The sequence below is a fragment of the Oncorhynchus keta genome, chromosome 35 (assembly GCF_023373465.1).
Source record: "Oncorhynchus keta strain PuntledgeMale-10-30-2019 chromosome 35, Oket_V2, whole genome shotgun sequence".
Lineage (NCBI taxonomy): Eukaryota > Metazoa > Chordata > Actinopteri > Salmoniformes > Salmonidae > Oncorhynchus > Oncorhynchus keta.
The window spans coordinates 46,481,643-46,504,460 of record NC_068455.1 but is presented as its reverse complement, the minus strand read 5'-3'; the positions used below and the strand labels follow the sequence as shown (position 1 = coordinate 46,504,460).

Genomic DNA, 22,818 nt, shown 5'->3' with positions numbered 1-22,818 from the left:
AAGGTAATGAATGTTTTATATTTTATTAGTGCGGTTTGTGTAGCGACGACTATGCTAATTATTTTGTTTACATCCCCTGCGGGTCTTTTGGGGTGTTACATGCTATCAGATAATAGCTTCTCATGCTTTCGCCGAAAAGCATTTAAAAAATCTGACTTGTTGCCTGGATTCACAACGAGTGTAGCTTTAATTCAGTACCCTGCATGTGTATTTTAATGAACGTTTGAGTTTTAACGAGTGCTATTAGCATTTAGCGTAGCGCATTTGCATTTCCAGATGTCTAGATGGGACGCCTGCGTGTCGGGTAGGAGCAAGTGGTTAACAAAGGTATTCGGTGCAATTAGGGGCACATAAATGAAGTTACTTACATAGTGTTTGCCAATGCCCCTAGGATCATGTACATTAGATGCAGCATTATGAAGACTCATTGTCACAATGGTAGGGATTTACTGAGCTGGTCTTGGATCATTGAAATGTCATTGTTTCAATGCAGACTTGAAATGCGTGGAGCCAAGATGATTTGGATGGACTCCGTCATTCCTGTAGACTATCTTCTGTTTCCAGAAGGTGTCAAAGTTATCTATAAAAGTGAATCCAGCAGAGCTACAGTAATATTTTGCCAGCAGTAATCTTCACACCCGCGGCCCAACGATGGTCATGGACCTGAAATGATTGGCAGTTTTTTAGTCTTTTAATGCTAAAATCAGTTCTTTAAAATACATTTTTGAAATGTTCCAAGCCAGCCCTCCTGATGAGCTTCGAGGATCTGAACCCGTGGTAGAAGCCTCCGGAGAGGTAGACAGAACCGGGGACGAAGACGCAGGTACATCTGGATCTGATCTTGAATGGGAAGCCCCCAAGGAAGAAGGTGCCGGAACCTTTGGATCCAGGGTGGCAAAGGAGATATCTTTTGCCAGAGGAAGGTTTCTTCGTCTTTCACGGCGAGTGACGTACCTCCATGGCTGGTTGGTTGGGTCGAGAATAGCTCTGTTCTCCATGGAAGGGGGAGACCCCTTCGGGGATGAAACCCTGCTGAGCATCGGCCAGTAAGCTGTGGAGAGCGAAACTTCCACCAGACCAGAGCGGCGTCCGGCTACTTGGGTGGAAGAAAAAGAAAAGATAGGTGGGCGTGGATACCCCAGTACCATGTGTAGGTTTGCTACTTGCTTGCTATGAGTAGCCGCTTCACTCCTGTAGTCCTCTGCAAGCAAGCAGTTGCTACATTGAAAGTCAGCACTGTCCCGGAACAAAGCAAAGTAAAAACAGCTTCCGCAACGCTGGAAATGTTCAATAGCGACCTCCATTTGAAACCGCAGAGCGAGATAGGCTTTCGTGTCTATCACCCCATGTGGAATCTGGCAGGATCCTGGGACAGACAGCAGCGCTCACAGCAACTAAGCCCAACAGAGCCGCAGCATCCAAAACAAAGTACACTGCTCAAAAAATAAAGGGAACACTTAAACAACACAATGTAACTCCAAGTCAACCCCATTTCTGTGAAATCAAACTGTCCATTTAGGAAGCAACACTGATTGACAATAAATGTCACATGCTGTTGTGCAAATGGAATAGACAACAGGTGGAAATTATTGGCAATTAGCAAGACACCCCCAATAAAGGAGTGGTTCTGCACTTCTCAGTTCCTGTGCTTCCTGGCTGATGTTTTGGTCACTTTTGAATGCTTGCGGTGCTTTCACTCTAGTGGTAGCATGAGAAGGAGTCTACAATCCACACAAGTGGCTCAGGTAGTGCAGCTTATCCAGGACGGCACATCAGCTGTGGCAAGAAGGTTTGCTGTGTCTGTCAGCGTAGTGTCCAGAGCATGGAGGCGCTACCAGGAGACAGGCCAGTACATCAGGAGACGTGGAGGAGGCCGTAGGAGGGAAACAACCCAGCAGCAGGACCGCCTTTGTGCAAGGAGGAGCACTGCCAGAGCCCTGCAAAATGACCTCCAGCAGGCCACAAATGTGCATGTGTCTGCTCAAACGGTCAGAAACAGACTCCATGGGGGTGGTATGAGGGCCCAACGTCCACAGGTGGGGGTTGTGCTTACAGCCCAACACCGTGCAGGACGTTTGACATTTGCCAGAGAACACCAAGATTGGCAAATTCGCTACTGGCGCCCTGTGCTCTTCACAGATGAAAGCAGGTTCACACTGAGCACATGTGACAGACGTGACAGAGTCTGAAGAAGCCGTGGAGAACGTTCTGCTGCCTGCAACATCCTCCAGCATGACCGGTTTGGCGGTGGGTCAGTCATGGTGTGTGGTGGCATTTCTTTGGGGGGCCGCACAGCCCTCCATGTGCTCGCTAGAGGTAGCCTGACTGCCATTAGGTTCCGAGATGAGATCCTCAGACCCCTTGTGAGGTCATATGCTGGTGCGGTTGGCCCTGGGTTCCTCCTATTGCAAGACAATGCTAGACCTCATGTGGCTGGAGTGTGTCAGCAGTTCCTGCAAGAGGAAGGTATTGATGCTATGGACTGGCCCGCCCGTTCCCCAGACCTGAATCCAATTGAGCACATCTGGGACATCATGTCTCGCTCCATCCACCAAAGCCACGTTGCACCACAGACTGTCCAGGAGTTGGCGGATGCTTTTGTCCAGGTCTGGGAGGAGATCCCTCAGGAGACCATCTGCCACCTCATCAGGAGCATGCCCAGGCGCGGTAGGGAGGTCATACAGGCACGTGGAGGCCATCAGCCATTGATCCATCAAAGTACCTAGTCTGTGCGCATCAATCTTCCTGACTGTGTGTGTGTATGCACATACGCGTGCTTGTGCGCACATAACGTGTTCAAATGTAATGGTGTGTGTTGTGTTCTCACAGTATGTATAGATACCTACATGTTTTTAATATCCCTTACACCAACATTTGTGTGTTTGTGTGCCTGTGTGATTCCACGTAAGCTTGCGTGTGTGTGTGTGTGCACACAACTATAGGTGTGTATCCGTAGCATTTCACCACTCACTGATCATGACTCCAGACACAGCTAGCAGCAGGGCAGCGATCAGGGCTGAGGTCCCCACAGACAGACCCAGGGCCAGATGGGACAGGGAGGGCTGGGGTGGCAGCGGAGACACCTCTGCCAGGGGAGAGAAGAGTTCAGATCTGGTCAAGTACATCTTATTAGAAGATGTTGTGAATTTACTTTCAATCATCTGATGACTGTTATTTATCGAAATAACTAACTATCTTTAATTATTACCCAATTAAATGAATCATGTAACAATTAACTCATTAAGAATTTGGGGCACCACGAGAGTTGTTGGTTAAAGAGTTACCATCTCCCGAATTAAACTCTACCACATCCATAAAACAGTCAACGTATTAATCATAACCTCATATCATATCGTCATTCTGAACAGTTGTAACCTCCTGTAACTGCAAAAAGCCCAGCCTTACTAATTCAGTACTACACAAATGGGTTTAATTATTTATTTACTAGCTAACTAAATGATAACATAGGATAAACAAACACACTTAATACATTAGGATAAGGTCCCTAGCGGACTGACAACATATGGCGACATGTTACAAAGGAGATGTAGATAGAGAGAGAAAGAGACAATTATCGTTGATACATTTTAGGAACTACTCTCACAGTAATCATGTACTTTGCCCACGAACCACCGCCCGTTTGGAGTAAGAAATCATGAATATATTTACGTTTAAATGCCTTTGTTCACTGTGGATCTCTGTGGATCTCTGTCGGTACCAGCCCTCCTAAGGAAGGGTGTTGAGATTTCAGTGGAAAGCTTGTAAGGCTTTGATTGTTCAAAAGGGGTCCCCCCTACCATCTGTCTTCTACTGTTGTTCACTCTGGAAGATGCTCCTTGGATGATAGGCTAGCCAGCCGTTTCGACGGTTCCCATTAGTGATGAGAGTAGTTGAATACGGTGATTTGAGAAGGGTAGTAGAATAGAATGGTTTGAAGAGTAGTAGAATGGTCCCACTTAAATTTGCTTTTCTAGATATGTTCCTTCAGACAGCTAATCAGCTGCACCAGTGATGCACCAGTGATTTTCCAGGAGGGGAGTTTCTCTCCTCTACCTCGTGTTGTTAGATCGAACCACTTTGGACGTGAGCTGCAGCTAAAACGTCTCTCTGGTCTCCATGTTAATATCTTTATCATTTTATGCACTCTGGTCAACAGGGTTCTGTCAGGCTGACACGCTCTCTGACTTCACTCGGGGTGTGGCTACTTACTGTGCAATGTTTATAGGAGACAAATTATCTCTTATGGCTCCTAAAATCATATTCCCATTTTAGGAAAATACTTTCATAATTTGTCATATTTAAAGTACAACGTAGAGGATGGAGACTTCATATACCTAGTGTATATACTTTTCAAGTTACAGTAGGTGAGGCGTCAATCCCCCACCAGCTCCCTCCTCCCCTCTTCTGTGGGTGAGGGAGGGTTTGGTTATTGTGATCCATTGCCAAGCTGATCTGACCCATTCAGATCCTTACAGGACAGTCATGACAAAGAGCATCACAAAATTAAGTGAATATTAGTGATGAGCACAAGTTCTAATTGCTAATCCTATGGATGGATACAAATATGGAAAATCTATTCCAATATCAGCTGAATTGTTTTTCAATACGATAATGCTAGATATCGACTATATAAAAAACAAACTTTTCTGTTGACTTCCACAGCTCTGTTAAGTCCATACACCTGTTTGCCCATTGTGCCTGGTATGAATGATGTGAGAGCTATATCATATAAAATGTTCGATATTGGTGCCAACCACTACAGAATATATTGTTGTCGCAGTCATCTTTTGGTGTTGGATAATTTTTTTGTGTTGGCTCAGAATCTTTGTTTACCCAGACAAGAACCATAATAAACTTCTATTAGCGCCTGCATACGGCATATTATTTCAATATTTTACATGTGCTACACAATGGTCACCAATGGTATAGTCCACAAAATGCAAACTCCAAGGTCAGTCAAGCACACATTAAAATACTTTCAAGTACTAACCATTGAAGTTTTTAAAAGTATGTGACTTATGTTTTTGACCCAAGTCTGGAAAAGAAATATGGAACAATGATTTCACCTCTGCAAGCTATCCTAAGTATTGATCAAAATTGATTAATTGATCAAAAAAATTATAACAATTAGTGAATTATTACTACATCATTTAAAAAGCATTTCCTATGAGTAAGATTCAATAAAGTATATAACCCCTGCTAATAGATTACTTTTAAGTGGATGATTTAAGGAAGATTAATCATGTTTTAATTTATATGTAGAATTCTATTATAGTCATCAAATTGAGCAAGGCACATACATCTCTGATTGTTATATTACAAAGGTAGTGTGTGTTTGTGTGTTGTGTGTGTGTGTGTGTGTGTGTGTGTGTGTGTGTGTGTGTGTGTGTGTGTGTGTGTGTGTGTGTGTGTGTGTGTGTGTGTCTCTGACCTGTTGATGCATTGACACAAGAGACACCGTCGGGGGCAAGTTCGAGGTCCTCGTCACAGTAACACATTGTCCCCTCCTCGTTCTCATGACACTCGCCCGTCTCACAGTGGCTACAGTTCTGCACGGGGCAGATGATCACTTCTCCATCACTTTCCATCCCTATACACGCACAGACAAAGGAAATGGTCAACGGATATGCTCCTTGCAGATGTCTTACCGTATATGCTGCCCCTTTGCTTTATTCCTCAACCCACAATATACAATGTTACAGATGCAATAGCCTCCATATACTAGAATAGAAAATAATAGAATAGAATAGGCTGGGAGCAGCACAGTGTCAACTGTAGAGCAGTGCTTTGCTCAAGGGCACAACAGTAGTGAAAGGCACCTGGGAGCAGACACCAGCAGACCTCCGATTGCCAGTTCAATTACCACCTTCATCACCCTACCTGACGCCTGCCTGAAGATTGAACCAACAACCTTACTACTGGTCCGCCTCACTAACCTCTACCTTGCCAGTCGCCGCACTGTAGTCCATAGACTGTGTACTGTAATTTTCTCTCATTTCATCATCCGTTACCTTTCAGAGCATCCAGGAAGATATCTCCCTCTGGGTTAGTGAAAGAGGAACCGTCATCCCCGTCCTGCTTTGGGTCATTTGCTTCAGAGGTGCTGCCACCTAGAGAAAGTGAAGGGGATGGTTGTGGTAATAAAATGACATAATCAGTTCGCGAACTTACTACAGAGTACCTCCATGGTATATAGTAGGTGTCGAACTCATTCCACAAAGGGCTGATTGTCTGCAGGTTTTCGCTCCTCCTTTAAACTTGAATGATGAATTAAGGTCACTAATTAGTAAAGAACTCCCCTCACCTGGTTGTCTAGGTCTTCATTGAAAGGATAAATCAAAAACACGCAGACACTAGGCCCTCCATGGAGCTAGATTGACACCCCTGGTATGTACAGTAGAATTCATTTCATCTAAAGTGCTACCTGATGATATTATCTAATGATAAATAATGATAATAAAGTTTTATGGACCAACAATGACAAAGTGACAGATTGAAAATCTACATGACATCTACAATTCGGAAAGTATTCAGACCCCTTCACTTTTCCAAATTTTGTTACGTTACAGCCTTATTCTAAAATTGATTAAATAATGTTTTCCCCTCATCAGTCTACACACAATACCCCATAATGACAAAGCGAAAGCAGGTTCTTAGACATTTTTGCAAAGTTATTACAAATAAAAAATCATGAATACATTATTTACATAAGTATTCAAACCCTTTTCTATGAGACTCGAAATTGAGCTCAGGCGCATCCAGTTTCCATTGATCCTCCTTAAGATGTTCCTACAACTTGATTGGAGTCCACCTGTGGTAAATTCAATTGAAAGGCACACACCTGTCTATATAAAGGTCCCACGAATGCATGCCAGAGTAGAAACCAAGCCATGAGGTCGAAGGAACTGTACGTAGGGCTCCGAGACAGGATTGTGTAGAGGCACAGATCTGGGGAAGGGTACAAAAATATTTCTGCAGCATTGAAGGTCCCCAAGACCTCAGGGAGGTGACCAAGAACCCGATAGTCATTCTGACTGAGCTCCAGAGTTCCTCTGTGGAGATAGGAGAACCTTCCAGAAGGACAACCATCTCTGCAGCACTCCACCAATAAGACCTTAATTGTAAAGTGGCCAGACAGATGTCACTCCTCAGTAAAAGGCACATGACAGCCCGCTTGGAGTTTGCCAAAAGACACCTAAAGGACTCTCAGTCCATGAGAAACAAGATTATCTGATCTGATAAGGCCAAGATTGAACTCTTTGGCCTGAATGCCAAGCGTCACGTCTGAAAGAAACCTGACACCATCCCTACAGTGAAGCATGGTGGTGGCAGAATCATGCTGTTTTTGACTGGCAGGGACTGGGCGACTAGTCAGGATCGAGGGAAAGGTGAATGGAGTAAAGTACAGAGAGATCTTTGATGAAAACCTGCTCCAGAGCACTCAGGACCTCAGACTGAGGCTAAGGTTCACATTCCAACAGGACAACGACCCTAAGCACACAGCCAAGACAACGCAGGAGTGGCTTTGGGACAAGTCTCTGAATGTCCTTGAATGGCCCAGCCAGAGCCCGAACATTTCTGAAGAAACCTGAAAATAGCTGTGCCGCGACGCTCCCCATCCAACTAAATAGAGCTTGATAGGGTCTGCAGAGAATAATGGGAGAAACTGGGGTATCGTGTGTTGATTTATGAGGGGGAAAAAATATTTTATACATTTTAGAATAAGGCTGCAATGTAACAAAATGTCAAGGGGTCTGAATACTTTCCCGAATGCACTGCTTTATATTTTTATTTTTATTGTATTTAACCTTTATTTAACTAGGCAAGTCAGTTAAGAATAAATTATTATTTACCCTCCCCTAACCCGGATGACGCTGGGCCAATTGTGCGCCGGGATCGAACCGAGCTGTATATTCATATTACTATATACTGTATATTTACTGTATATATATTTTTACCTACCTCTATACCCCCCTCCTCCACCACCGGATGTACAGGGGCCTCCCCCTCCCCCGAAGCCCCCTCGGGTCTTCCAGCCCAACTTCTGGCAGGGTTGCCCCCCCTGGCCTCCAAGTATTAGGGGTCTCCCACCCAGAGACCCAGGGTTACTGTCATTCCAACCTCCGCCTCCACCTGCACACAGAAAGATACAAAGGACAAACACTAAGACAGTGGATTAAATCATGTGCACACATTTACTGACACCTTCTGGATAGCCAATCAATCAATGAACACTTGATCGATTGATTGATCGATTTCTGGACAGTCACAGTCCTTAAATGTTGCAAGCAAATCCTCACATGGGCACCATAATGTGGAGGATCATCCTCATATGGGTCACCAACATGTAGATAAAGGGTGTTATTATGTGATGGCAGATGGTAATATTATGATTAATTTGATTGAAACTCCCTAGCATCCACCGATTTACACTCAGGTTAATGTCTGAAATAGAATCAGGAATGTTTCCAGTGCTGAGCCAGAAAGACAGTAACCACCTCTGTATCTGATAGAGACTTGGCAGTAGTTTGTAGTAGGGGCCTCCACCTCTCCTCTCAAAACCATGCTCCGGCTCTAGTTAGCACGAAGACACCCACAATTAATCCTACACAAACTCTCCCAGCTCACATCTTGCCCTATTTTCTCCTCTTCTTTCCCACCAGTCAAATGAGTCAAACAAGTACATCCAAAACCTAACAAAAAATGAAAATCCTACGCCAGCAACAAACAGTAAACAGACCAGACAGAGCAAATGTATTATTTGCGCTCACCGGGCTACACTCACAGTAAGCCAAAGGCCTACTGAACAGCCTAATATGACTCACAATGAGTGAATAATGGATACAGAGATGTGTAAAAAATTACAGTAATGTAGAGGCGTTGTGTTTGCACCCCAGGTAGAAAAGGAGAGAGACAAATTGTGAAGTTAATAGGCATGCAAACCTGTCATCTTGTCCTGTCTTATTTTACTAGTAAGAAATATAAAAATTACTATGAACAGAGGTAGGGTCCTATGAAACTCACCTATTCTTTTGCCATGAATAGACCACAACCCTGGAGTACACCTAACACAGGAGTGTATTGTTTCCAATGCAACGTTCTACGGTCAATGTCTCCCATATAAAATGTATAAAAAACTTAACAAATAAACCAACTTTATACAATACTGTTAACAAAAATTGCCTATCCCCGCTAAAGCATACTCTAGCTGTAAGTACAAACAAGCCACATGGAAAAGGTATTTGAAACACATAATGGAGCACAAGACACTGAAAACACTGGATTGGGAGATGAAAGTGGTAAATAATTATATTGAGTTGTTAATAGAACTCAGTTGGGGAGCAAGCCTTTAAAAAGCTGTAGTTGTATTGAACTCAAACTGCACCAAGGGAGGGGGACACAGGGGGCCAGAATGGATTGGGGGCACACACTGAGGCAGATTCCCTCCAAAAACACACAGAACGAGCAAACAGACACCCACAAACACAGGCGCACACAGGCTGACACACACACAAACACAGGCGCACACAGGCTGACACACACACAAACACAGGCGCACACAGGCTGACACACACACAAACACAGGCGCACATAGGCAGGCACACACACACATACACATACACACACACACACACACACACACACACACACACACACACACACACACACACACACACACACACACACACACACACACACACACACACACACACACACACACACACACACACACACACACACACACACACACTGCACAACACAAAACACACAGTGTTGTTGGAAGTTTTACCTGCCGCTCCAGACTTCCCGTTACGCCCTGGTACAGTGGGGTCATCCATTAACTCATTCTGGCTGTCTGATTGGCTGCTGTACCCACGTCCACCACCTCCACCTGCGATGATCAGGGGGATGTGGACACCCCTCTCCACCTGTTACCATGGCAAATTAGTGTGTGTGACACCAATCTCTAACATATATTATACATTTAATGTGGGTGTGCCCAGACCCGCTTCAACCCAGCTTAATTTAAAAAAAGGCACAGGTGCTCAATCGAGGAAAGAAACAACAACATGTACTCTAAATGATCTAATATATCCCCTTTCATTTCCTTTCCTAACTTCCTTATCTTACTAGGGCTGTGTCGGTCATGAAATTTTGTCAGACGGTAACTGTTATACAAATGCTTGCAGGTCTTAGGGTAATTAACCGTTACTTAACATAAACACATTTAGTATCTCCAGGCCTCCACGCATGATGCGTGCATTTAGAACATCTGCATTTTTTAAAAGTCTAATAAATCCATTTAATATAGCCTACACCATCACAATAAATCCATTATTTATTTTAGGCCGGTCTAAAGAAACATTATGATGAGAGGAAAATTTATTTAAGAAGAACAGAATAGCATATTCTGAGTCGGCCTATTTTGTTATCTGGCTATGTGCAATGTCAATGGCAGCCTAGGCTGGAGACTAGTTCATTCAGCAGACAAGATATGCTTTGTGCCATTATTATTATTTCTTTTTACATCACATGACTTCATAGTAAGAAAAGTATAATTTAACTTAGCTGAATGAAATTGGAAGGATATTCTTCCCATTCCTGATTGAGTGCGCATATGTTTTCCTCTAAGACTTCCACAAGTGTCAGGAGACTCGTTTGAAGTCAGTACATCCGATTTGCCAACTCCTGTCTGTAGTTTTCGAACCGTTTGGGATACACACTAATATGACCCCTCTGTGCAAAGGTGAGACTCTCACAAACACTTACACATCGGTTGTTTTGCTCTAGGACACACTCACAAGACTCATCTGAATGCCCCCAATACCAGTTAAAAAATTAATGGAAGTATAAATGGAGACTTTTTTAGGGGAAAAATAAGGTGTTAAATGCATGTAAAAAAAATAACATTAAATAAATACATGTGTCCTGATCTTTCTAAAATCTCTCAGATATAGTGGTTCCTCAATTAAAGGTTTTGAGCTTATGCCATGACCGTCTGTGGTAGATGGTGTCAGATTGTGGTAAATTGTGTAATTCTCTCATTGCACCACACTATCACAAGGGGGAATTAGAATGCTGATCTATCGGTAGTCTAAACTGTGGCACAATTGACTATCTTTTCGTAAATTAATGGAGGTGTGAGTGTTTCAGTCCGAGAGTCGCTCTTCTCTGGCACTAGATTCCTGCATCAGGTCCCCAAAAAGTTGGTGGTCGTGGAGTTGAGAGAGAACTTGGGTAAATACAATTACACTTGACATGTGGACTGATTATTTTCGAAAAATAGGCACTGTGGGCTTTTGGTTTCTCTCCCTCTAAAAACAGAAATAAATAATTCTAAATAACAAACTTTATTCACCACAGTGTGAAAGAGTGATAGCCTCTCTATATAAAGTGAGTTTCTGAAAGTTCTTCTTTGCTGATGTGAAGAAGTAACTGAATGAAAGAGAGTGCAGCGAGAATATGGGGGGTGGTGTTGCCCATATTTTCAAGACCTGAGCTACTTAATTTATTTAAGAGATGTACTAGTTTATTTAGGCAATCTAATATATTTGTTTAGTCTTGGCCTATTTAGTAGGCTATTTTGCAGCATAAAGCTATATTTGTCAGCATAAAGCTGAGTGACTCACTCATCTGTGGCTTTGGATCAAAATAAATAAGTACCAATATTGTTCCTGATAGTCTTTAATAAAGAAATGTTTTGACCAAGTTAATCTGCTCATGTTGTGTGTGTTCAATCATTTGTGATATTGTGGTTATAATGAAGAATGTTAACAAAATAAATCAAATGAATCCTATTCATAATGAATAATCAAATGCCTTTTGCAAGTCTTTCATTTTTCCCTATTTATATTTTTGTAAGATTTGATTTAATCTTTGTAGACAATACAAAACATACACATACAAACTACAACTACATCACACCTGCCCAGATCCACCTGCTCACACCGCCATCTCCAGCGCCCGCATCACTCTCTGCCACATGGCCTCAAACTGCACCATTTTATTTCTCTCTGTCGCCCACATGCACTTTCAACATTTGGATAATAAAGCATTTCAAGGCGGACATTGGTTGATTTTCAGTTTTTAAGTATATGTATTTCAAGATGATTGACGAGAAAAGTATTGTCCAACGCATAGGGTATGGTATCTCTGCACCCTTATATGCCATGTCTTGAAATATGCAGACAGATGGATAAAAAGTTAATTTCCATTGTGATACTTCTGACAGCCACATTTCTAACTCCACCCATAACTTTTGGACTTAAAAACATTCCCAGAAGGCATGGATTATTATAACCTAATGCAAAATTAACCTGGTAATCGAGTTGAATTAACTACCAAAGACCTATGGGTTTAACCTTCTGAATAAATGATTATATTGAAGATAGAAGCCACCTCTTAATGAATTACAAGAGCCGATCCGTTACCCAACAAAATAATATACCTTTTTTTGTCTAATTGTTTTTATGACGACAGTCAGTAGGCTATTATTCCTCTTTTCCTGCATTAATTAATTTGTCTGCAAGCCCAAGAAATGTTTTCTGTTATTACATACAGACAGAAATGTTTTTGTGATACCAGCATTACGATCTGGAATACGACTTTCCCGAATTGGATCCTTTGTTCCTACTCCCCAATGCAATTGAATTGATTCCAAAGGCTGATCCAAAACACCTCCGGCGGAGAAGAGGTATTTGGAGTGGACTTCTAGTCCGACACAGGAGGCGCACACACCACCCACCACTTCAGAGTATATTACTCGCTAATGTTCAGTCTCTGGATAATAAAGTAGACCAGCTCAGGGAGAGAATCTCCATCCAGAGAGACATCAGGGATTGTAACACATACTCTGTTTCACAGAAACATGGCTCTCTCGGGATATACTGTCTTTGTCCATACAGCCAGCTGGGTTCTTAGTATATTGCGCAGAAATAAAGAACTCTCTTAGTATATCTTAGTATATTGCGCAGGAATAAAGAACTCTCTGGTAAGAAGAAAGGTAGGGGTGTATGTTTCATGATTAACCATTCATGGTGTGATTGTGATAACATACAGAAACTCAAGTAATTTTGTTCCCCCGACCTAGAATACCTCACAATCAAATGCTGTTACCTCCCAAGAAAATTTTCTTAGGTTACAGCCGTGTATATTCCCCCTCAAGCCGATACCACAATGGCTCAAAGAACTTCACTGGACTTTATGCAAACTGGGAAACACATATCCTGAGGGCGCATTTATTGTAGCTGGAGATTACAACAAAGCAAATTTGAGTAAAACACTACCGAAGTTATATCCACACATTGACTGTAGTACTCGAGCTGCTAAAACCCTTGACCACTGCCACTCCAAAATCTGGAATGCCTACAAGGCCCACCCCCGCCCTCCCTTAGGCAAATCTGATCACGGCTCCATTTTGCTCCTCCCTTCCTATAGGCAGAAACACAAACAGGAAGTACCCGTGCTAAGGAATATTCAACGCTGGTCTGACCAATCGGAATCTACGCTTGAAGATATATTCCAAGTAGCCTCTGAGAATAACATTGATGAATACACAGATACGGTGACTGAGTTTATCAAGAAGTGTATAGGAGATGTTGTACCCACTGTGACCATTAACTTCTTGCGACTAGGTGGCGCTATTAAAAACTTTGGATGAAAAACGTTCCCGTTTTAAACAAGATATTTCACAAAAAGATGCTCGTCTATGCATATAATTGACAGCTTTGGAAAGAAAACACTTTGATGTTTCCAAAACTGCAAAGATATTGTCTGTGAGTGCAACAGAACTGATGTTACAGGCGAAACCCAGATAAAAATCCTATCAGGAAGTGCCGTATTTTTTTTAACCGCCTCATGCCAATGACTCCTTATATGGCTGTGAATGAGCTACGAATGAGCTTACATTTTCCACGCATTCCCCAAGGTGTCTACAGCATTGTGACGTCTTTTTAGGCATTTCCATTGAAGAATGGCTGTAAGGGACCATATATAGCATGTGGTCACATGGTGTCTCCCGCAGAAAATCTTGCGTAAAATACTGAGGTAGCCATTTTTCCAATCGCTTCTTATGAGAAACCAATTGCCTCGACCAATATATTATTGAATATATTTGTTAAAAACACCTTGAGGATGGATCCTAAACAACGTTTGCCGTGTTTGTCGATATTATGTAGCTAATTTTAAAAAAAGTTTGGCGTTGTAGTAGTAGCATTTTTCGGTCGATTTCTCAGCCAATCATGATGAAGAAACGGGAGCTTTTTCACCTACAAAAATAATATTTTTGGAAAAAAGGAACATTTGCTATCTAACTGGGAGTCTCATGAGTGAAAGCATCCGAAGTTCTTCAAAGGTAAATTATTTAATTTGGTTGCTTTTGTTATTTTCGTGAAAATGTTGCCTGCTGCCAGCAGAGCCTAGCATAGCATTATGCCATGATAAACTTACACAAATGCTTGTCTAGCGTTGGCTGTGACGCATATTTTGAAAATCTGAGATGACAGTGTTGTTAACAAAAGGCTAAGCTTGTGTTTGAATATATTTTATTCATTTATTTGCGATTTTCATGAATAGGAAAAGTTTCTAGTGGTATTTATGTCTGCTGCGTTATGCTAATGCATTTGAGGCTATGATTACGCTCCCGGATACAGGTTTGCTAGTCGCTAAAGGTTAAAACCTACCCTAACCAGAAACCGTGGATAGATGTCAGCATTCGCGCAAAACTGAAAGTGCGACCAACTGCATTTAACCATGGCAAGGTGACTGGGAATATGGCCAAATACAAACAGTGTAGTTATTGCATCCAATCAAACAGGTAAAACGTTGGTATAGAGACAATTCTCCGTGGCCAATGTTAGTAAATCATTTAAGCGTGTTAAATTCTTTGGGATAGGGGGCAGCATTTCACTTTTGAATGAATAGCGTGCCCAGAGTGAACTGCCTCCTACTCAGTCCCATATGCTAATATATGCATATTAGTAGTAGTATTGAATAGAAAACACTCTGAAGTTTCTAAAACTGTGTGAATGATGTCTATGAGTATAACAGAACTCATATGGCAGGCAAACACCTGAGATAAAAATCCAAACAGGAAGTGGGAAATCTGAGGTTTGTAGATTTTGAACTCAGCTCCTATCGAATTCACAGTGGGATATGGGTTATGTTGCACTTCCTAAGGCTTCCACTAGATGTCAACCGTCTTTAGAACATTGTTTCAGGCTTCTCCTGTGAAGGGGGGCCAGATGTGAGCTGTTTGTCTAAGGGGTCTGCCAGCAGCCTCGTTCACAGTCACGCGCATTTCACATGAGAGGTATCTCTCGTTCCATTGTTTTTCTACAGACATCGGAATTCTCCGGTTGGAACATTATTGAACATTTATGATAAAAACATCCTAAAGACTGATTCTATACTTAGTTTGACAAGTTTCTTCGACCTGTAATATAACTTTTTGAACTTTTCATCCGACTGGACCTGAAGGCGCTGTTTGATTTGTTTACCAAATGCCCTAACAAAAGAAGCTATTTGAACATAAATGGACATAAATGATGGACATTATCGAACAAAACAAGCATTTATTGTGGAACTGCGATTCCTGGGAGTGCATTCTGTGAAAATCATCAAAGGTAAGTAAATATTTATAATGCTATTTGTGACTAATGTTGACTGCGCAGCATGGCAGACATTTCTTTTGGCTGGTTTGGGCTCTGAGCGCCATTCTCAGATTATGCTTTTTCCGTAAAGTTTTTTAAAAATCTGACACATCGGTTGCAACCTGTCTAGGACTGGGGTTCCGCTAGTGGAACACTCGCCAACAGCCAATGAAATCGCAGGTCGCCAAATACAAATCAACAGAAATCTCAGAAATCTAATTCCTCAAAAATACAAGTATTAGGCACCATTTTAAAGATAAAATTCTCATTAATCCAGCCACAGTGTCTGATTTCAAAAATGCTTTACAGCGAAAGCTCCACAAACAATTATGTTAGGTCACCACCAACTCACAGAAAAACCCAGCCATTTTTCCAGCCAAAGAGAGGAGTCACAAAAAGCACAAATAGAGATAAAATGAATCACTGCCCTTTGATGATCTTCATCAGATGACACTCATAGGACTACATGTTACACAATACATGTAGTTTTTGTTCGGTAAAGTTAATATTTTTATCCAAAAATCTTATTTTACATTGGCCTGTTATGGTCAGTAGTTCCAAAACATGCAGTGATATTGCAGAGAGCCACATGAATTCACAGAAATACTCATTATAAATGTTGATGAAAATTCAAGTGTTATGCATGGAACTTTGGATACACTTCTCCTTAACCCTCGCAAGGCTGCCAGCCCAGACGGCATCCTTAGCCGCGTCCCCAGAGCATGCGCAGACCAGCTAGCTGGAGTGTTTACGGACATATTCAATCTCTTCCTATCCTAGTCTGCTGTCTCCACTTGCTTCTATATGTGCGATCACTGTTCCTGTACCCGTAGCACTCACTTCTGTGATCATGAAGTGATTTGAGAGGCTAGCTAAGGATCATATCACCTCTACCATACCTGACACCCTAGACCCACTTCAATTTGCTTACCACCCCAATTGATCCACAGACGATGCAATCGCCATCACAATGCCCTATCCCATCTGGACAAGAGGCAGTGGTGTAAAGTACTTAACTAAAACTACAAATACTTCAATGTACTACTTGAATAGTTTTATGGGGTATCTGTACTTTTCTTAACTATTTACATTTTGGACAATTTTTACTTTTACTTCACTACATTCCTAAAGAAAATAATATACTTTTTACCACATTCGTTTTTTCCTGACACCCAAAAGTACTCATTACATTTTGAAAGCTTTGTCTGAAAGGAAAATGGTCCAATTCACGTACTTATCAAGAGAACATCCCTGCTCATCTCTTCTGCCTCTGATCTGGCGGACTTACGACAGACACATGCTTTATTTTTAAATTATGTCTGAGTGTTGGAGTGTGCCCCTGACTATCCGTAAATAAATAAAAAACAAGAAAATGGTGCTGTCCGGTTTGTTTAATATAATTTATTTAACTACGCAAGTGAGTTAAGAACAAATTCTTATTTTCAATGACGGCCTAGGAACAGTGGGTTAACTGCCTGTTCAGGGGCAGAACGACAGATTTGTACCTTGTCAGCTCGGGGATATGAACTTGCAACCTTGCGGTTATTAGTCCAACACTATAACCACTAGGCTGTTTACTTTTGATACACAAGTATATTTAAAACCAAATACTTTTAGACCTTTACTCAATAAGTATTTTACTGGGTGACTTTCACTTTTACTTGAGTAATGTTCTATTAAGGTGTCTTTACTTTTACTCAAGTACAACAATTAAGTACTTTCTCCACGACTGACAAGATGAATATGTATGGAAGAATGCTGTTCATTGACTATAGCTCAGCATTCAACACCATACCCTCCAAGCTCATCATTAAGCTCGGGCCCTGGGTCTGAACCACACCCTCTGCAACTGGGTCCTGGACTTCCTGACCGGCCTCCCCCAGCTGGTGGAGGTAGGAAACAACACTTCCACTTCACTGATCCTCAACACAGGGGCCCCACAAGGGTGTGTGCTCAGCCCCCTCCTGTGCTCCCTGTTCACCCATGACTGTGTGACCAAGCACGCCTCCAACTCAATCATCAAGTTTGCAGACGTCACAACAGTAGTAGGCCTGATTACCAACAATGACAAGACAGCCTACAGATGGGAGGTGAGTGCCCTGGGAGTGTGGTGCCAGGGAAACAAACTCTATCAATGTCGACAAAACAAAAGAGCTGATCGTGGACTTCAGGAAACAGCAGAGGATTTGAGGATTTGATTTTGATTTGGCTAAAAATAAGTAAGTAAGAACTGATTTCTTTCCCTTCACAATGCAATGCAGTACATTCACAACTCAATTCGCTTTAAAGAGCCTTCAAATATTAGAAAACAAATTAATATACCAAAACAATAACTTAAAAAACAGTGATGACATTGGATCTCTTCAAATTGCTGTACAGGAAAAGGATGTCATCCACCGTGTCTGGTCGCTCACTGCTGGCTTCTCTCTGAAACCACACATCCATCTGAAGGTGACACGTTAACCACACAATTACCAGGTGGACAGTAGGCCTCTTGAAGCGATAGAGGAAATCAACAAGATCCACAAGTATTCTTTCACAATAGCTGGCCTTATGTTAGTTTTGTGATGCACTGTCCCACTCCATGGTGGAAAACGTTCAGTCTTCATTTATGTAATGGGCTGTAAGGTACAAGTATTCTATTTTAGAACATCGGCAGTCCACATGTCAAGTGTAATTGAGCCATTGTATTTACCCAAATTCTCTTTCAACTCCGGGGCAACCCGCCTGATTGCAGGACTCTATTGCAATAGGAAAGAGACTGACAAACATTCACACCTCAATTAATTTACAAAGTATAGTCTAATAGCTTGACAATGTGTGAAAAATCCCCCAATTTGTGCAACAGTTTAGACTACTGATGCTGTGGTACGTCAGAGAGGAATCCTATTGTAACGTGTAGCCTAATGGCAAAAAAGGGCAAACTTGCAATGTATTCGATGCTTATTAAGCACTCTGAAGTTTTACATTTCTAACTCAATATCACAGACCATATTTTCCTTAACGAAAAATGCATCAACCCCTACATATATTTAACTGTATTATAGTCTATTATAATATATTGTCATTCTGTTGCCTATTGGAGTATTTGTTTCATATCCTACTGATTCCATGATCACCATGCCTCACGCAACCACAAAAGTTTGGATAAAGCAATTTCACAAATCTGGCTGTTTTTAAACTTTGCTATAATGTATAATGTATAGCTTTACACTTTTTTTTCATTATAACATACTCTCTGGTATTACTTATCCTTTATTTAGTATTGTTTACCTTGTTCCAAACTGGCAGATAGATTATGTTGTAATCTAACAGCACCTGTCTGTCATGCAACAGTATCTCTTGCACTTTTGAAAATGATTTTACACGAGGCCTATTTGACATGATATACAGTGGCTTGCGAAAGTATTCACCACCCTTGGCATTTTTCCTTTGTTGCCTTACAACCTGAAATTAAAATAGATTTTTGTGGGGTTTGTATCATTTGATTTACACAACATGCCTACCACTTTGAAGATGCAAAATATTTTTTATTGTGAAGCAAACAAGAAATAATACAACAAAAGAGAAAACGTGAGCGTGCATAACTATTCACCTCCCCAAAGTCAATACTTCGTAGAGCCAATTTATACAGAAATTACAGATGCAAGTCTCCTGGGGTATATCTCTAAGCTTGGCACATCAAGCCACTGGGATTTTTGCCCATTCTTCAAGGCAAAACTGCTCCAGCTCCTGTTAGTTGGATGGGTTCTGCTGGTGAAAAACAATCTTTATGTTATACCACAGATTCTCAATTGGATTGAAGTCTGGGCTTTGACTAGGCCATTCCAAGACATTTAAATGTTTCCCCTTAAACCACTCGAGTGTTGCTTTAGCAGTATGCCTAGGGTCATTGTCCTGCTGAAAAGTGAATCTCAGTCCCAGTCTCAAATCTCTGGACGACTGAAACAGGTTTCCCTCAAGAATTTCCTTGTATTTAGCGCCATCCATCGTTTCTTTAATTCTGACCAGTTTCCCATTCCCTGCCGATGAACAACCTCCCCACAGCATGATGCTGCCACCACCATATTGGGATGGTGTTCTCAGAGGGATGAGAGCTGTCGGGTTTGCGCCAGACATAGTGTTTTCCTTGATGGCCAAAAAGCTCAATTTTAGTCTCATCTGACCAGAGTACCTTCGTCCATATGTTTGGGAAGTCTCCCACATTCCTTTTGGCGAACACCAAACGTGTTTGCTTATTTTCTTTTTTTTTTAAATGACTTATTTTCTGGTGACTCTTCCGTAAAGCCCAGCTCTGTGGAGTGTACGGATCAAGTGGTCCTATGGACAAATACTCCAATCTTCGCTGTGGAGCTTTGTAGCTCCTTCAGGGTTATATTTGGTCTCTTTGTTGCCTCTCTGATTAATTCCCTCCTTGCCCGGTCCTTGAATTTTGGTGGGTGGCCCTCTCTTGGCAGGTTTGTTGTTATGTCATATTCTTTCAATTTTTTAATTATGGATTTAATTGTGCTCTGTGGGATGTTCAAAGTTTCAGATATTTTTTTACAACCCAAATCTGTACTTCTCCACAACTTTGTCGCTGACCTGTTTGGAGAGGTCCTTGGTCTTCATGGTGCCGTTTGCTTGGTGGTGCCCCTTGCTTAGTGGTGTTGCAGACTCTGGGACCTTTCAGAACAGGTGTACATATACTGAGATCATGTGAAAGATCATGTGACACTTAAATAAGGTCCACCTGTGTGCAATCTAACTAATTATGTGACTTCTGGAGGTAATTGGTTGCACCAGATCTTATTTAGGGGCTTCATAGCAAAGGGGGTGAATACATATGCATGCACCACTTTTCCGTTTTTTTTAAAGAACTTTTTGAAACAAGTTATTTTTTTCATTTCACTTCACCAATTTGGACTATTTTGTGTATGTCCATTACATGAAATCCAAATTAAAATCAATTTAAATTACAGGTTGTAATGCAACAAAATAGGAAAAACACCAAGGGGGATGAATACTTTCGCAAAGCACTGTACCTAAAATAATTATATCCACTAGACTAATAAAGAACATTTTTATTGTTATAGATTATTTAATTAACCTACTATATATCATGTCATTTCAAGTTATCCCTTTGGAGCAAATGCAAAAGCGATTTTGAGTTGTTGAATAGGAGTGACAAAATGTATTATAATTTAATTTGAATCAACTGAATGATGATGATGAAGAAGAAGAGAGTGATTGAATTTGGAACAGTAGTGGAAGAATTGCTCTTCTCTGTCCCACGCTCACACACACAAAAAAGCTGTCCGAAAAACCTATAACTTATTAAAGCTTATTACTTAATAATAAAACTTTTGTTACACTGTAAGGTTTTTATTGTAAGGGAAAATAAAATGGTCTGTTATATTCCATTACATTCTTACAATATGTGTTGACTGTATATACGCAAGTGATGTCTGCTAAATTAACAAGTTGATGGTGAAAACATGAAGCCTCTGCTACTAAGCACAGATATACATAAAAAAGGTTTCACATATTTTGAAGACCTGATCTATTTAATGTAGGTGTTTTATTTATTAAGAATATAAAGAATAACCTGGTGGCATTGGTAGAGTGTCTTGCGGAGAATGGAGTAAAAGTGCTCTGTACTGTAAGTACGCACCAACTCTGTGGACCAGGTGTAAATGGTTTAACAGCCTTTTCAATAAATTTGACTTAAAAAGAAGCTGTCCAACCTTGATGGTCTATCAGCAGGACAATAGATTCTTGCCGAGTTTAGGGACTTTAAATGTATTCATGGGTGTTTGCAAGGCATGCCACATCACCCGTCTCTTTGCTTAGCCCACCACATGCACTGTTTTCTAACCACATCTGGATGGATCCATAACTAATTACTATGGAAATAAGTATCACTGAATGTCAGAAATATTGGAATAAAGTAGACTAATGGAATTGAAGGCAACAACTTGTTGCTTACTGAAACAACCAAAGTCATCCAATTGTTATACAATTATTTGAAGCAACAGCCTACCCGCCCGCGTATGGTCAACTATTTCAGCGCTGCTTTGAGACAAGCATGGGGACTGGTCTTGATAAATCAATAATATTTTTATTTTCACTGAATCTCTGTTTGGGTATTGGTTAGGCTACAATTAGGGAGTGGAAATGTTAGGATTATTTTGCTCTTCACTCTCACTAGTAGCCTAGGCCTACTCCCGACTGATCACATTGTAGAGTGACACCTTTACCTAACGGAAACCCTGAGGCCTACATATGTTACTGTAAAATGGATTTTCATTTATTCTTGGAATATAAAAACCATAAAATTAATGCGTTTCACTCATTTAAATTGCTAACAGTATAAACAGCACAACAAATACAATAATAATCCCAAATAGTCTGTAGTCTGAAAAGGTTTTAAAGTCTCTAGTATAGCCAATATTATAAACAGCCAAATGCATTCGTTAATTCAATCGCTTTAGCCAACATGTTGTGATTTATAACAAATAAATGCTTTACTGTATTTAGAGACATGGATAAGTTGTATGCTGTGTGATGACATGCACAATTAAATGACTAATTGATTGATATACTGTATATTGAAGTAGGCCTTTTTGCCAATAAGTAAGTTACGTTAAAACAGCTAGAGTAAACAGGACTCGTATAGTGGTTCTTCCTATAAAAGTTGCAGCGTACTGCAGCACAGCTTGCGTTGTGCCAAATAATTATTTGGCATGTTGTTTAATTGCAAACTACTGGTACCATTAATGCTAGTTAGTGCTAGTTTGACCACCAGAGGGCATCTTTGAGAAGCATTTGATAGCCTTCAATAGTGGCTGTACTAGAGATTTTAAAACCTTTTTTGTAAGAACTTAGTATGGGACTGATTTTATGAAATGTTTCTTAATTGGATTAATGTTATGGTGCTTCTATTCCAAGAAAAACAAAAAACCCTCTGGGTTTCCGTTAGGATGGAACGGAAAATATGGCGATGTACAACGTGACGGTTGGAAGTAGGCTACAGTGCTGGGCTATTTAGCTAAAGAATCCCTGTGTCGTGTGTGGGCACTTGGGAGTCCGTGGTTCAATTCCCCGGCGGGGAGGAAGGCTGTCCTTGTAAATAATAATTTATTCTTAACTGATTCCATATGTGTTATTCTATAGTTATGATGTCTTC

General features: G+C 41.1%; 2 protein-coding genes across 3 annotated transcripts in view; both read right to left on the bottom strand.

Moving 5' to 3' along the window:
* The window catches only part of LOC118368557 (ALK tyrosine kinase receptor-like), a 45,728-nt gene extending 39,622 nt beyond the window's left edge, over positions 1 to 6,106 (bottom strand). The window contains exons 1-3 of one of the 2 annotated variants that reach the window (XM_035752750.2): positions 6,012 to 6,106; positions 5,432 to 5,590; positions 2,972 to 3,085 (exon numbers count right to left, since the gene is read on the bottom strand). In XM_035752750.2, coding sequence (XP_035608643.2) covers positions 2,972 to 3,085; positions 5,432 to 5,588 — 271 coding nt within the window. In that variant the 5' untranslated portion in view covers positions 5,589 to 5,590; positions 6,012 to 6,106. Of the gene's footprint in view, positions 1 to 2,971; positions 3,086 to 5,431; positions 5,591 to 5,819; positions 5,955 to 6,011 lie in introns of those variants that run through there. The other variant, XM_035752751.2, reaches the window with a different exon arrangement.
* Positions 6,107 to 7,623: 1,517 nt separating this feature from the next.
* The window catches only part of LOC118369133 (ALK tyrosine kinase receptor-like), a 592,945-nt gene continuing 577,750 nt past the window's right edge, over positions 7,624 to 22,818 (bottom strand). Inside the window, exons 15-17 of the mRNA XM_035753612.2 lie at positions 9,791 to 9,929; positions 7,971 to 8,133; positions 7,624 to 7,666 (exon numbers count right to left, since the gene is read on the bottom strand). Coding sequence (XP_035609505.2) covers positions 7,624 to 7,666; positions 7,971 to 8,133; positions 9,791 to 9,929 — 345 coding nt within the window. The remainder of the gene's footprint in view (positions 7,667 to 7,970; positions 8,134 to 9,790; positions 9,930 to 22,818) is intronic.